A 14184-nucleotide genomic window follows, 5' to 3' on the forward strand; every position below is an offset into this window, starting at 1 on the left:
AGAACAATAAATGCAGGCTCTGTAATGGAGGTTAGATGGGTATTAGCTACCAGGAAGCACTAATGGAGTGAACAAGAATGACGTTTAAATCATCAATACCCAGGTGCTTAGCATTACTTAGGAATAAAGCAATTAGGATTCAAAGAGAATAATTATCAGATTTAACAAAGAGGCCATTTAATGTTTGTCACTGTGTCATTACTCCTATTTAATGGTAAAGGAACACTAAGGAGTTAAAATGCATTGTGAGCATGGATTAGATAGTATAGTGAAACAAGTCACAACAGTTGTAATTAAAAAGTGGGTAATTGCCACAGTTACTGCACAATAACATTGAAGATGCTATTGCTTGCCCTTATGCTTTCAACAGGAAGTAACAGGCAATTGTGTGTGGAGTCTTCTGAAAATATATATGAAATTATAAATACCATGGATGGAAGATGCATGAATGATGCAATTAGTGTGAACTGCTGCCCCAGCCTTGTCATGGTTATTTGGGCTTGTCAGCTACTTAGGATTTTTCCCATTACTTTCTATTCTTAACCTCCTCAACTATTACACATCATCTTGTCTTCAGTCTGCTCACACTGATGATGTCCAGAGTAGCCAAGATCTATTCTGTTTTCCAGATATTTTTTGGAATTTATTTGAAATGCACAGAATTCAGTTAAATATCCAGACAGGCTGCAATAGAATAGTGAAAACCACCTTTTTTATTGGAAGTTAAATGTGGAACTGAGAATTTCCAAAACTAAATTAAGAAAACTTGATGGAACTAATGCCCCATTTCCAGATGTGAGAAATGTAGAATAGAAAATCCACTAATCATGAAGAAACATTCTAATCCTGCTAACTCTTTTAAGTGACTAGCAAAGAGAAGAGACTTCACTTTCTCTTGGAGGAATCAGAGGGCTAAAAATATAAAATTGAAACAATGGGCCACAAGAAAGCAGAGAACAGTATTTAGTGCCCTAATAATAAAGTAATTGCTGCTGAATAAATTTCTCTCTTGATAGGATTTCAAAAACCACTCTGTACATATTATCCAGTGATGTGTGCATTCTTGGAAAAAGTTGCTTTGAAACTTCAAGGCAGCCCAAGCTTAAGTGATGTGCAAAGAATCTATGGTAATGACGTAGACACAAGTCTATTGGGCCAGATGGGATCCACCCAAGGGTACTGAGGGAGCTGGAGGAAGTGCTCACCAAGCCATTTCCCATCATTTATCGTCAGTCCTGTCTAACCAGGGAGGTCCCAGTTGATGGAGGTTAGCAAATGTGATGCCCATCTACAAGAAGGACCAGAAGGAGGATCCAGGGAACTACAGGCCTGTCAGCCTGACCTCAATGCTCGGGAAGGTTATGGAGCACATCGTCTTGAGTGCCATCGCACAGAATGTACAGGACAACGAGGTGATCAGGCCCAGCCAGCATGGGTTCATGAAAGACAGGTCCTCCTTGACTAACCTGATCTCCTTCTATGACAAGGCGAGATGCTTAGTGGATGAGGGAAAGGCTGTGGATGTTGTCTACCTAGACTTTGGTAAAGCCTTTGACACCGTTTCCCACAGCATTCTCCTGGAGAATCTGGCTGCCCATGGCTTCAACAGGTCTACTCTTTGTTGCTAAAAATCTGGCTGGGTGTCTGGGCCCAAAATGTTGTGGTGAATGGAGTTAAAACCAGTTGGCAGCTGGTCGCAAGTGGTGTTCCCCAGGGCTCAGTATTGGGGCCAGGTCTGTTCAAGGGCTTTATCAATGATCTGGATGAGGGGATCAAGTGCTCCCTCAGTAAACTGGCAGATGCCATCAAGTTGTGCGGGAGCGTTGATCTGCTTGAGGGGAGGAAGGATCTACAGAGGGATCTGGACAGGCTCTGGCAGATGCCATCAAGTTGTGCGGGAGCGTTGATCTGCTTGAGGGGAGGAAGGATCTACAGAGGGATCTGGACAGGCTGGATCGATGGGCCAAGGCCAAATGTATGAGGTTCAACAAGGCCAAGTGCCAGGTCCTGCACTTCGGTCACAACAACCCCATGCAATGCTACAGGCTTGGGGAAGAGTGGCTGGAAAGTTGCCCGGCAGAACACGCCTGAGGGTGTTGGTTAACAGCTGGCGGAACATGAGCCAGCAGTGTGCCCAGGTGGCCAAGAAGGCCAACAGCATCCTGGCCGATATCAGAAATAGCGTGGCCAACAGGACTAGGAAAATGATCGTGCCTCTGTACTCAGCACTGGTGAGGCCGCACCTCGAATACTGTGTTCAGTTTTGGGCCTCTCACTACAAGACAGACACTGAGGTGCTGGAGCATGTCCAAAGAAGGGCAGAAAAGCTGGTGAAGGGTCTAGAGCACAAGTCTTGTGCGGAGCAGCTAAGGGAAGTGGGGTTGTTTAGCCTGAAGAAAAGGAGGCTGAAAGGAGACCTTATTACTCTCTACAACTACCTGAAACGAGGTTGTAGCAAGGTGGGTGTTGGCCTCTTCTCCCAAGTAACAAGCAATAGGACAGGAGGAAGCAGCCTCAAGTTGTTCCAGGGAAGGTTTCAATTGGATATTAGGAAAAATTTCTTCACCCTTCAAAAGGGTTGTCAAACATTGGAACAGGCTGCTCAGGGAAGTGGTTGAGTCACCATCCCTGGAGGTATTTAAAAGACGTGTAGATGTGGTGGTTAGGGAAATGGTTTAATGGTGGACTTGTCAGTGCTAGGTTAACAGTTGGACTTGATCATCTTAAAGGTCATTTCCAACCTTAACAATTCTGTGATTCTATGATGACACTAAAAAGTTCATAGAAACAGTATTAATTGCTAGAAGCAAGATCAAGCACTAGTTTTCTGCAAGGGATCATAGGCAAAAAAAACAAAGCTAAGAAGAAAAGAGAATGTGAATTTTAAGAACAGCTGAAAACAGCAGGTGAATCCTTCAATCTATGGTCACCTAGGAAATAAGAAGGGGCTTGAAGAACAAAGACGAGCCTGAAGTAAAATTCTATATGACTTAGAATTCCACTAGATAACTCCATATTAGGAATTATTCTGAGCAAACATAGCATTAATTTTGAGACCTTGCTCAGCATTTGATGCCCACAAGATGGTATAATTACATTATCTAGAGAAATGTATCCCCCAGGTGAGAGGATTCTTGGACATATCATCCTAGAACCACATAATAATTCCGACATTAAAATCCACTTGGTTTGGAACAAAATAACTGAATTTAGGGTTAATGGATCCTTTTATTCAGAAATTTTGACAAATCTAATAATCATTGCAAATACAAGTCCAGTTTGAGCACTACATAAAGAAGATAAAATGAACTGTAGTTTGAATATTTCCATCTTTTGTGATTTAGCATTATTTTCAAGTGTTCCATTTAAAACTTTTTGTAAAAGCAAATATTGCCTTTAAAAAAGAATAGTATTTCGCAAAATTTATCTGGGTACATTTTTGGAAACCCATAAACAATACTGGATGGAAGAACATTAAATTGAAATCCCTTATAAGCTTGTATTAAACAGAGAAACTAATCAGGCTAATTTCTCTGTCTAACATGACTAAAATGATACACAAAAGAGAATTTTAAATGTGATGTTTACTGTTATAGTTTCACTAGTTCCCTGTCTTGGCAAACAGCAAAAGTATTCTTTAAAAGTGAGGTTATTACTAATGTTGACATTGTCCTTTAAACAAACTTGTAGAACAGAATGGATGGGCTTTGTCACAGGAAATAGTTACCAACCCTATAAGCATCAGTGCAAACAGGTAAATATTTGAATATAAGGGATCCAATGAGACTTCTTATGAAGTGCATTTTCAGGATTGGGTCAGAAACAGAGGAAATACACACTTGCAGTGGAATTCACAAGTAGACTTGAAGTATAGGGTAGTGAGTCATCAGTGAGTTAGCTTCAGAAAATCCTTCATGCAAAGAATGATGCAGAACAATTGTCCTGCTGGCTGAGAATATACGTGCTGCTAGAAGAACTGTAGACAAAGAAAAGCTTGCTTGGAAGTCTGCTTCCAAAAAGATACTGCTTAAAGAATTCTTAGCAGCGAATATGAATGTGAACTATCAACCAAAGCAGGGCAGAGAAGAAAATAAAAATGGGTTAATTAGGTGCAGAAAATACTACTGTTGAGCACGTTCTGGAAAACTTCTGAGTATATTACTGTTTTTCTATGATGAATGATTAAAATAATCTATTTTTTTTCCATTCACTATGACTGCTCCGTTACGTATCATTAGGGAATGGAGATTATGCATGCCAGTATTTGCCAGGCAACAAAAGGGGGATGTAGGGTCTATGTAGCATATGGCAGAAGAAAAAGTTAACAACAAGATTCTACTAACTAGTTTACACAGTAGGCTTTTCCCACAATGGGGTAATTAACCTTAAGAAGATGCAAGATGAAAGGGGGTACCAATCCATCTCAGTTGGCAGTACACTGTCTACACTATGGTACAAATGATTTAAATTTATCTCAAAGAAGAAATATTTGGTGGAAATTGGAAAATCTGAAAATTGAATTGTTATAGACCAGTTGGCCTGTAATAATACCTTTTGTATTATTAACAGGAGAATTTACATACTCTGAGGCTACATTGATACTAGTAAGTTAAACAGTACCAGGGAACATTTCCCTAAAAGTGAAATTAAACCATCTGTAAAGTTAAACAGTAAGAATGGTCACTGGCACTGTTTTGGCCTGGGACAACTAGCATTCTCCTAAACAACTCCTGAGCACAGCTGAGAGGCTATCACGAGTCCACGACCATTCCCAAGACTCACTTTGCATGGCGACTTCCTGTTTTTGAGAGTACAAGAATGTAATATCTTCCCAAGAAAATTTCATTTAGTAGTATATACAAAGCCTGAGTTTTCTGGAGCCCACTTTACCTGAAAGGCAACCCAACCAAAGCTATTCAGTGAGGTTACATGGAGAAACCATATCTATAATTTCAATGAACAACGACCAGCCATTTTTGGACCTGGACACTGTATGCCATTAAGAAGGAAATAGAGCAACTTTATATTTCCTTTATATGCACTCTCTGTGCCAATAACTGTTTGACAAAAGCCAGAGGGCACTCAGCCAGAGACTCCATTGTGGAAGGAAAGCCATTCTGATCCAATGAAGAGAAAAACAAGATGCTTTGACCACCACTTAGGGAAACAATAACGTGATCATCATCAATCAAAGCAAAGCTGGGTAGCAGAGAAGACATTGCTACAGTCTTAGTATGTCTAAAAACACTGGTGATTAAGCACCTACCTTACTTGCCAAAGCAAGTTGCTTTCTAAATAAAAGTTTAGAGATGAACAGCAAGTGGAATTACCAGATCAAATGAGGTGAGGGGTCTTCACCAGCTCCCTAACTCTGCTGTGCACATATTTGATATGAATGTGCAAAGTTAGAAGATGAATGGGAGAGCTTCAATCTGCAAGGCTGCACTCACAATGAACTCTAACTGTAAAACTGGAGCCTAATGCATGAAAATAAATTATGTTCATTCTTTGAGGACTAAACAAATCATTCTCCAGAAAACTTGATTCTCTAACTTCAGTGAAACTTATTGCAAGAAGTGTTTTCTAATGTGAGCAAAAACCAGAGTCAAACCAGAGTCAAAACAGTCAGTAAAACAATGTTCAGTTGAAAGTGCAAACCCAAATGAAGTGGTACATGTCTGCAATGACTTTACAAACTAGGAGTAGGAGATACTTAGCACCTCCTAGAATTTGGACCACAATGAAACAACTGTTACAAATCACCTTCAACAAAAACCTTGTTATCTTAGCAGGCAGTTACTCACAAATATAATAGAGGGTCTTGGACAGAATTTTATTTCAAATATTTATTCTGAATTAAACAACAGATTGGACTGGTCTAAGGAGTGGAACAAATACCTGATGAACAAATAATGTGGGAATTACTATTTTGTTCTTCATCAGATGTTACTTTAAGTATTTGCATACAAGAAATTTGCATACAAAATTCTAACCCAAGTTTTGCCTAAAGGAGTGTCATTCAAAAAAAAAAAAAAGCATAACAATGCTATTGTTATATTGCTTTTATTACAGACACCTGATATGGACTAAAAACATTTCTGTCAATTAGATTTCAATTAAAATTCTTTTTCTTTTTTTTTACAAAATCAGAGATATCATCCAGGCTATGGCAACAATTGAGAATTGCACTGAACACACCTCACAGCAGTACTTATTAGCTACTCTCACCAGTCTCACAAGCATGACATGAATGCATAATATGCTGTGTTTTAGAAGGGGATGGTGACTATGCAAGATAATCAAAGTAATAAAATGAGAAAATCATCCCCTTATAGACTTACTGTTTGAACTTTGTGGAAATCCAGGTAAGGAGGATGGACCATTCATTCCAGGCAGAAGAACAGGAGGAAGGCCAGGGAGTCCTGGATAAGCTGCTGGCAAACTGATACCATGAAGAGAACTGCTGTCCATCATGCCTGGCTGCTGTACTGTTAATCCTAGCACATCAGTAGCCTTCTTTATGCGATCCAATTCTTGCTGTGCCATCAGCTGTCTAACTGTCGTAGGAGCTAAATAATCTTTCTCCCGATCTAGCTGACTTCCCACGGTTTCTCTCACTTTTGTAATATGTTGTTTAGAAAAGATATGATCTCTTATCGACAAACGTGCAGAATATTTCACGCCACACAGAGAACATTCTGGCTTTGTCCCATCAGGTCCAGTCTGATTTATCATGAATGGCTTCCCTATGTTAATTTTGAATTTCTTTTCTTTAGCCCGGGCATTCTGAAACCAGACCTGGACCACACGTTTGGGCAGGCCAATCTCATTCCCTAGCATTTCACATTCTTGCATTGTTGGAGTCCGGTAGTCACTAAAGCAAGCCTTGAGAACTTTAAGCTGAAGGTTACTCATTTGTGTTCGGAAACGTTTGTGGCCTGGCCGATCACTGTTTTTGGATTTAAAGGGATTGCTAGCTCCAAACGGGTTGGGTGAACTTGGATCAGCTATGCTTGAAGTTTCACTGCGGTCGGCATTATCATCAGGGTCATCAGTAATGTAGTAACTTTGGTCATGATCACCATCTTTTTCACTGAAATGTATTGAGGGGCTTGTTAGGGAAAAGAGAAATTTATCATCAGTATTCTCATTTGTAGGTGTAGTTGCAGCTTTTGGTAGCGTATCATTCACAAGTGTTTTTGGTTCTTTGGGAGGTGATGCAGGTTTCGCATCCCCTGAACTCCCAGTCGTGCTTTCCATTTCATTGTTCCCCTCATCCCCTGTTGTGGCATCACTAATTGCTGTATTAATTGATGAAGTCTCATCAAAGTCAGTCTTGTTTTGGTCGTATCCAGAGTCAGCAGGAGGGGCATTCAAATTTTCTATATCCTCACTAGACTCTGCTTTAAAAGAAGAAGGACTTAAGAGGTTCTTCGGGGACATTTCTGCAGTTTTGCTAACAGGGGTTGATACAGTGGAAGCTAATTCATTTTCACTTGATAATTCAGTTTTTGTTAATGACAGTGATGGGTAGTCAAAAAATATGTACTTTTGTGGACTTTCTCCTCCATCTTCAGTTGATATCAAAGGACTTGGAGGCAAACTATAACCAGCCTGTTTGCCTTCATTCCAATGCCGAGAGCGAATGTGACTTTCTAAAGCTGATTTTGCTTTAAACAGAGCTCGACAAAAAGGACACCTTTTATGGGACTGGGCTGGACCAACTGCACGGAATTGTCCCTTTCTTTCTCGGGCTCTTGTGTTCTGAAACCAGACTTGTACGACTCTCTTTTTCAGTCCCACTTCACGTGCAATGTGATCTAGCATCTTTCTGGTGGGGTTGGAATCTAGTAGGTACTTTTCGTAAAGTATTTCCAGCTGCTCTGGAGTAATTGTAGTTCTTAAACGCTTATCACGATGTTGATCTTCTCCACTGTTTCCTCCCTCTTTCTCACTACAGTTATTGTCTTCTTTTTCATCTAATTTTCGTTTCAGGGAACCAGAAACTGTAGCAGGGTGTGCTGTATGTGATGAGCCAGTTTGTGGTGGCATCTGAGCAAGAGAACTATTAAGTAACTGTCCAGTCATCAAGGGATTATTTGGGTCAAATATCATATAGGGCATATCCATTGGTCTTTCTAAAAACTGTGAGTGAAGAAATTGGTTTTGGGCTGCTAGGAAATGCATGTGCTGGTGCTCTTGCCAAAGTTCTATAGTTGGAAAGGCAACTGTACACTGATCGCATTGGTACTGTAATAACTGAGGAGGTAGACTGTTCTGTAGAGAAGTCATTGAAATTGGTAACGGGCTGGAAGGAACAGGTGTGGTTTGTGATGCAGAAGGAGGTCTCCCCACTATCTGTGACTGTTTTTGTTGCTGTGGTTGAGAAGCTGAGGTCTGGGGGTCAGATGAGGTTACTGGAGTAGACTGTACTAGTTTGGTGCTTTGGGAAGTTGTGTCGGTTTGCTTAGGGATGGTTTCATTTTGTTTTGGTTTTTCTGTGGACTCTGGTTTAGGAGAAGCCTTCTCGGGCTCTGGTTTGGGTGATGGAATCAAAGGAGTACTAGAGCCAGAGCCGGAGCTTGCTGCTGTGACTGCCAGGCTTTTTGATGAGTCATTTTGGCCAGAAACTGTACAGTTCTTATACACTGTTTGATCAGAGGCATCCATTGAATCTTCAGTTTGGCTTTCATCTTGAGCATCGTCATCTTCGTCTTTATAACACTGCTTTTTCTGATGTGTAATTAAATCAAAGATCCTGGGAAAGACCACACTGCACTTTTTGCACTGATACTGCATGTTACTAGTTCGAATGTAACGCTCATTTGTCAGTTCTCTTTTCTCATTGTCTTTAGTTTCAGCTTGATTTTCATAACTTTTGCGAGCTTTTTGTCGTGCATTTTGGAACCATACGACAATAACTCGAGTAGGTAGGTTAAGTACAGTTGAAAGTTGTTCAATTTCATCATCCTTTGGATAAGCATTTGTGTCAAAGAAGTCTTGGAGGACACGAAGCTGGTAGTCAGTGAACCGAGTCCTAGATGATCTCTTGCTGAAAGATGCATCAGACTTGTAAGGTTCTACAGCTGAAGGTTGAGGATCTATTCTGATATCTTCCAATACTGTTATGGGAGGGTTGCTGAAGTTATATGGAGAATCTTTATTTCTCTGTCGTTCTTTAAACAGCGTGTTACGAAACCAGTGCTTGATAACTTTCTGTGAAAGACCAGATTTCTCAGCCATTTCTTGGATCTGCTCTTCACTGGGAGAATTGTTAATATCAAAGTAAGCCCGCAAGATTTTTAACTGGTCATCTGTGATTCTTGTACGTGGACGCTTGAACTGAGAGTGCCGCAGGAAATTGGGGTCTAATCCCAGCTGCTGCTGACAAAGCTGGGTAAGATCTGCAGATAAAGTATCCATTGGTGGCAACTGGAGGGCAAGCTGAGGAGGCAATGCAGGATGTTGCACTGGCTGCATCATAATTGGAGGGAAAAGCGGGAGATCAAGTGAAACGGGAAGCTGGACTTGAGGTGGGGCTGATGGTGGCGGTGGTGGAGGAGGAGGTGGTGGTGGTGGAGGAGGTGGCGGTGGTGGTGTGGGCGGAGGAGCTTGCAAAGGAGTGGGAGTTGTGTTTTGAATTTTTCCAGCCCCAGCTGAAGAAGGCTGAGAAGGAGTTGGAGGAGGAGGTGGCGGTGGTGGTGGAGGAGGCGGTGGTGGAGGAGGTGGTGTTTCTGGAGAAGATGGAGAAATTGGATAAAGCTTGTCATATGCCTCCCTGTACTGTCGGGCAAACTTTTCTAATGCTCCATACGGAAAAAACTGTCCATGCACATGTTCTTGATGACTCTTCAGAATAAGAATGTTGGAAAAGAGCTTACTGCAGGTTCCACATTCCAGTTTGTCTGTGTTTTCACCTTCACCAGTCTTGCTTTTTTTCTGCACTTTTTGTCTGTTCTCATTGTATTGGATAACTAATTCAAACCCAAAGTTCTCCAACAAAGCCTTGGCTGCATTCCCCCTTGCTCCAGAAGCTATTCTGGGTGGTGGGATGGCTGGTTCTGAGGATTTTGGTTTCTTCATATCTTTGTTTTCTTTTAGTCCTTCATTCTCATTAGTAAATTCTTGCTTTGGCTTCTCTTGTTTCTCAGAAATTTCTTCTGAATCCTTATATGATGGCATATCCTTTATCAGCTGGCAGTCTGTACTTACCAAGGTATTTTGCTCTGCTTTCATCAGCTTACTGCTTTGCTGCTGCTGTTTTTGGGACTGAAGTTGGGGTTGGGTGGATTGATACTGTTGTGCTTGTTGCTGCAGTATTTGTAGCTGGGTTTGGCCAACATGGTGCTGAGTTTGTATCTGCTGCTTCAAATCTTCTAGCAGTGATCCTGTCATACCAGCCATTCCGGGCATACCAAATGTGGCAGAACCAGGCAAACCCAAATCTGGGCTTAAGCTAAATTCTGTCCCAGGTATATAGAATGGGAAAAGGAACTGAGGCTGTTGAAATTGCAGCAGTGCTTCTGGTGTCATTGGAAAGTGAGGCAAAAAAGCTGGGTTTAGAAACTGGGGTTGAAAGAACGCAGCTTGCTGTTGCAGTTCATGCTGTAGTTGCATTTGAAGTTGTGCTGGTGACTGGGGTGGGTGATGTGTAGGCTGAGCAGAAATTAATTCAGAAGCTTGCTTTTTATTTAATTCTTTGGCATCTAAATGTGTTTCTTTGCTGTTAACTGCTGGTAAGCTCATAGATTCTAGCATTCCTTGGCTGGGGCTATTAACATTCCCTGCTACACTGTTTCCACTACTTATATTACCACTTGGTTCTAATTTTGCAGCCCTTGCCTTTGTCTGATGAAGTACAGATCTCATATGGATTTCCAATGTAGAACTTTGGCTATATGCAACATTACAAATGCTGCATTTGTAGGGTTTGTTGTCAGTGCTGCTGTTGGTTTCTTGAGGGACAGGACTTGATGCTTCCTGCAAAACCTTTTTGAGTTTATGTAGATGAGACACTGAGTTATAATGGACTAAGAGAATGTTCTTTTGGGTGAAAGACTCTTTACACACTGTACACTTATACGGGCGAGATGGATCTAGAAATTTTTCCATAGTAAAATTTGGCCCTTTTCTAAAAGGTAAGGTCCGCTTTGGTTCTGAGCCCATCTCGTCTGGAATAGAGCTACTATCGCTTCCTACAGGACTTGCTTTACCTTCCTGGTCCATCTCGTAATCTCTTTCTATTTCCTGTTCTAGTGCATGATCATCTTGTGCCATACTTTCACTTTCTGCCCAGAGTTCACCATTGACAGGTAAAGATGCACACAGCTGCTGAAGTTCAGCTTCATTGAGTTCAGGGTGGCCTGCTTCCAAGTGTTTTTTTAAAGCCTGGAATGTACGGAAGCTACGTTGGCAAAGGCTACACATGGTAGCTGCCCGAATAGCATGGTACTGGGAATGTATCTGAAGCTTCTGCATAGTCTTAAAAGCCAAGCTACAATGGTTACAACGGTACTTATAGACATGGCGGTCAGAAACAGAGAGCTGTTGCTTCTTCTGCTGTTCATTTAGCTGATCCGTCATTGAGTCAGTGGATTTTATATCTTTACTGTTGCTCTTATTCCAGTCTGGTGTTTCAGTAGATTCCTTGGGTGGCTTTTGTTCCTCAGTCTTAATTTCCATTCCAGTTTTTGATTCATCAATCCCAGGGGTAATTTTCTCATCCACAGGACTTTCACCTAGTTAAAAAAAGTTAAGTGTCTTTTACACAAAGAGAAGAGAATAGCACACAGTATTAATGTGGGGTTTTTTCATCAGAAATCAAGAGAGGCATCTGGTATGCCACGTGCTGGCCTAGCAAAGTATAGTGACCCATCCTTGCCCCAGAGAATAAAGCAGACAGGACCGACAGGAGGTTTAAAAAAAGTAATAAAATCCAAACATGACAATCAGAATGGCAGTGGCAGTTGGTCTGGGAGTAGCACAGGGCTTCCCTTTGTCATAAGGTAGGAGTTTATTGGTACAATGGGAGCACGAAACAAGACAAAGAAACAAAACAGTAGGAAAGAGGGAGGGATTAGAAATGGGGTCAACAGGTACGACAGGTGATCAGAAAGGAGGAGGAAAGTGATCTGAGGAGAAGATCATGCTGTGAGAGGTAGCAAAGCAGCTTCCTGACACAGAATACAGTAAATGTCCAGGATAAGAAACCTGCTATTGGAAAGGTCGGCATGATCATTTGCCTAATGTTCCCCATCGATGTTGGTGCCACTGTCTTTTAGGACTGAGTCTTATTTGCTGTTTAAACAAGGAGGGTCTTACCCTCAAGGTGGCTAGGCCACTACCACAAGCAACATACACTCAGCATACACGTGCATCCTAGTAGCTCTGCATGGATGCAGTCAGCCAAACTCAGGCCCCTTGTTATTTTTCTCTTTTTATCTCTGTGGCTATATGCAAGCCAAAAAAGGAACTACTTTACTGAGAAAGAAATAAGTGGTTTTTAAATTTCTAAATAGCCCATGCCTAACTTTTACATGTCTGGGTTTTTTCTTGCATACCTGGATATTTCCCAGATCCCTCAGCTGTAATGGTTCCAGGTGTGTCACGTTCAGATTTCTCTGAAGCAGCTGCTGGCAACAGCATACTATTGGGCATCATGACATCTGGTACAGGAACCTTTGAAAACCAAGAACACAGTATTATTACAGGAAAAGTCACACTATTTAATACTATACAACAGTATGAAATTATAATTCAAAAGATCCACTACATCTGCATCAAAGACTGCCAGTACTAAACCAAGATCTTGATTCAGTCCTTGATAATAGTTTCTGACAGACCAAAAATCCAGACCATCGGGTGCCTCTTGGTGGAGAATCAACTCAAAATAATCCACAATAAGGTGATGCTATAGAACTACATACACTCAATATTTCATTGGTCTCAATGTCACCACAAAGAATATTTTGCTGGCTATGTCCGGTTGGTCAGATTTATCAAAGAAATTCTCCTCGAACATCCTCCAAAGACAGATCATGTTGAGTTATGGTCACCAGTCAGTTCTTGACTAAGGGCATTCCCACTTTGCTTCACTTTCATTATTTTTTAAAAAAATGCTGGACCTTCCATGATCTTTGAAAGAAAACTGTAAATTTTTTTTCATGCAGAAATGGCAACTTATTTCCATTTAAATTAAAACTTTTCTCTTTCTTGTCTTCAGTTGCTCATGTATTTTCTTCAGACTGCTTTACTTGCTGTGTTATGATTTCAAATTATAGACAGAAACCTTTGAAGAATGTACTATTATAGGTGTCTGATGATAGTACTCAGTTTAGTTAAGTTGACATGAATATTTGCTCAACACTACATGTTTTCCTTTTGTTTAGCTGTATAAAACATACTCATATCTGAAATAAAGAATTGATTAGGGGTTCAGACTAACACTTAGCAGGACTGGGTTCAAACTCGTGCATTGCCAGATTCTGCCTAAATGACCTTGAGTAAATCAGTTCAGACTGTGCTGCAGCTCCTCATCTCTAACATAAGGATAGTACTCCCTTACTTCATACAGAGGTAGAAAGAATATCCATAGGAGAGATTTTTGAGTGGTAAATTACTATAATAATGGAAGCTACATATACTACTACGTATGAGGGAAAACACTCTTTCTTCCTTTTTAACAGTTTAATAACTTATTATAAACTTTTATTAGGGTACATAAGAATTATATATATATATACACACATGTATGCATGTATGTATTTATACCAATTGCTTATTGGAAAAAATATTCTAGACATATTTTTAAAAGCCCTGGGTTTAGTATATTTGTAATTTAAACATGGCATTAATAGCATCCTCTCCGAGGACTAGTGACTTTGATTTTGTTTGGGAGGGAAGGACTTAAAAAATTATGTAGGTAACAGTAAATGTCCCAGAGAAGAAAAATTTGCTATAAATGGCATTTCTTTTGTCATCTGAGAGTTCAAATATGGACAGAACATATTAGCGTTAGCATCTAGGACAATTTAGGTGATGCAGATTATGTTTTGCAATCTCTTTTTCTGTCAAACAACTTTTTTTTTCTCTCAGAAACAGCGAGACAAATCCCCAGCACCTGGAGAGAAGAGAGGAGAGGAGAGGAGAGGAGAGGAGAGGAGAGGAGAGGAGAGAGGACTGATC

General features: G+C 40.7%; 1 protein-coding gene across 1 annotated transcript in view; it reads right to left on the reverse strand.

Annotated features, from left to right (window-relative positions):
* Positions 1 to 14184, reverse strand: part of ZFHX4 (zinc finger homeobox 4) — a 127567-nt gene that overhangs the window by 2843 nt on the left and 110540 nt on the right. The window contains exons 7-8 of the mRNA XM_010282768.1: positions 12561 to 12678; positions 6342 to 11738 (exon numbers count right to left, since the gene is read on the reverse strand). Coding sequence (XP_010281070.1) covers positions 6342 to 11738; positions 12561 to 12678 — 5515 coding nt within the window. The remainder of the gene's footprint in view (positions 1 to 6341; positions 11739 to 12560; positions 12679 to 14184) is intronic.

Source organism: Phaethon lepturus, unplaced genomic scaffold, assembly GCF_000687285.1.
Source record: "Phaethon lepturus isolate BGI_N335 unplaced genomic scaffold, ASM68728v1 scaffold7222, whole genome shotgun sequence".
Classification (NCBI taxonomy): Eukaryota; Metazoa; Chordata; class Aves; order Phaethontiformes; family Phaethontidae; genus Phaethon; species Phaethon lepturus.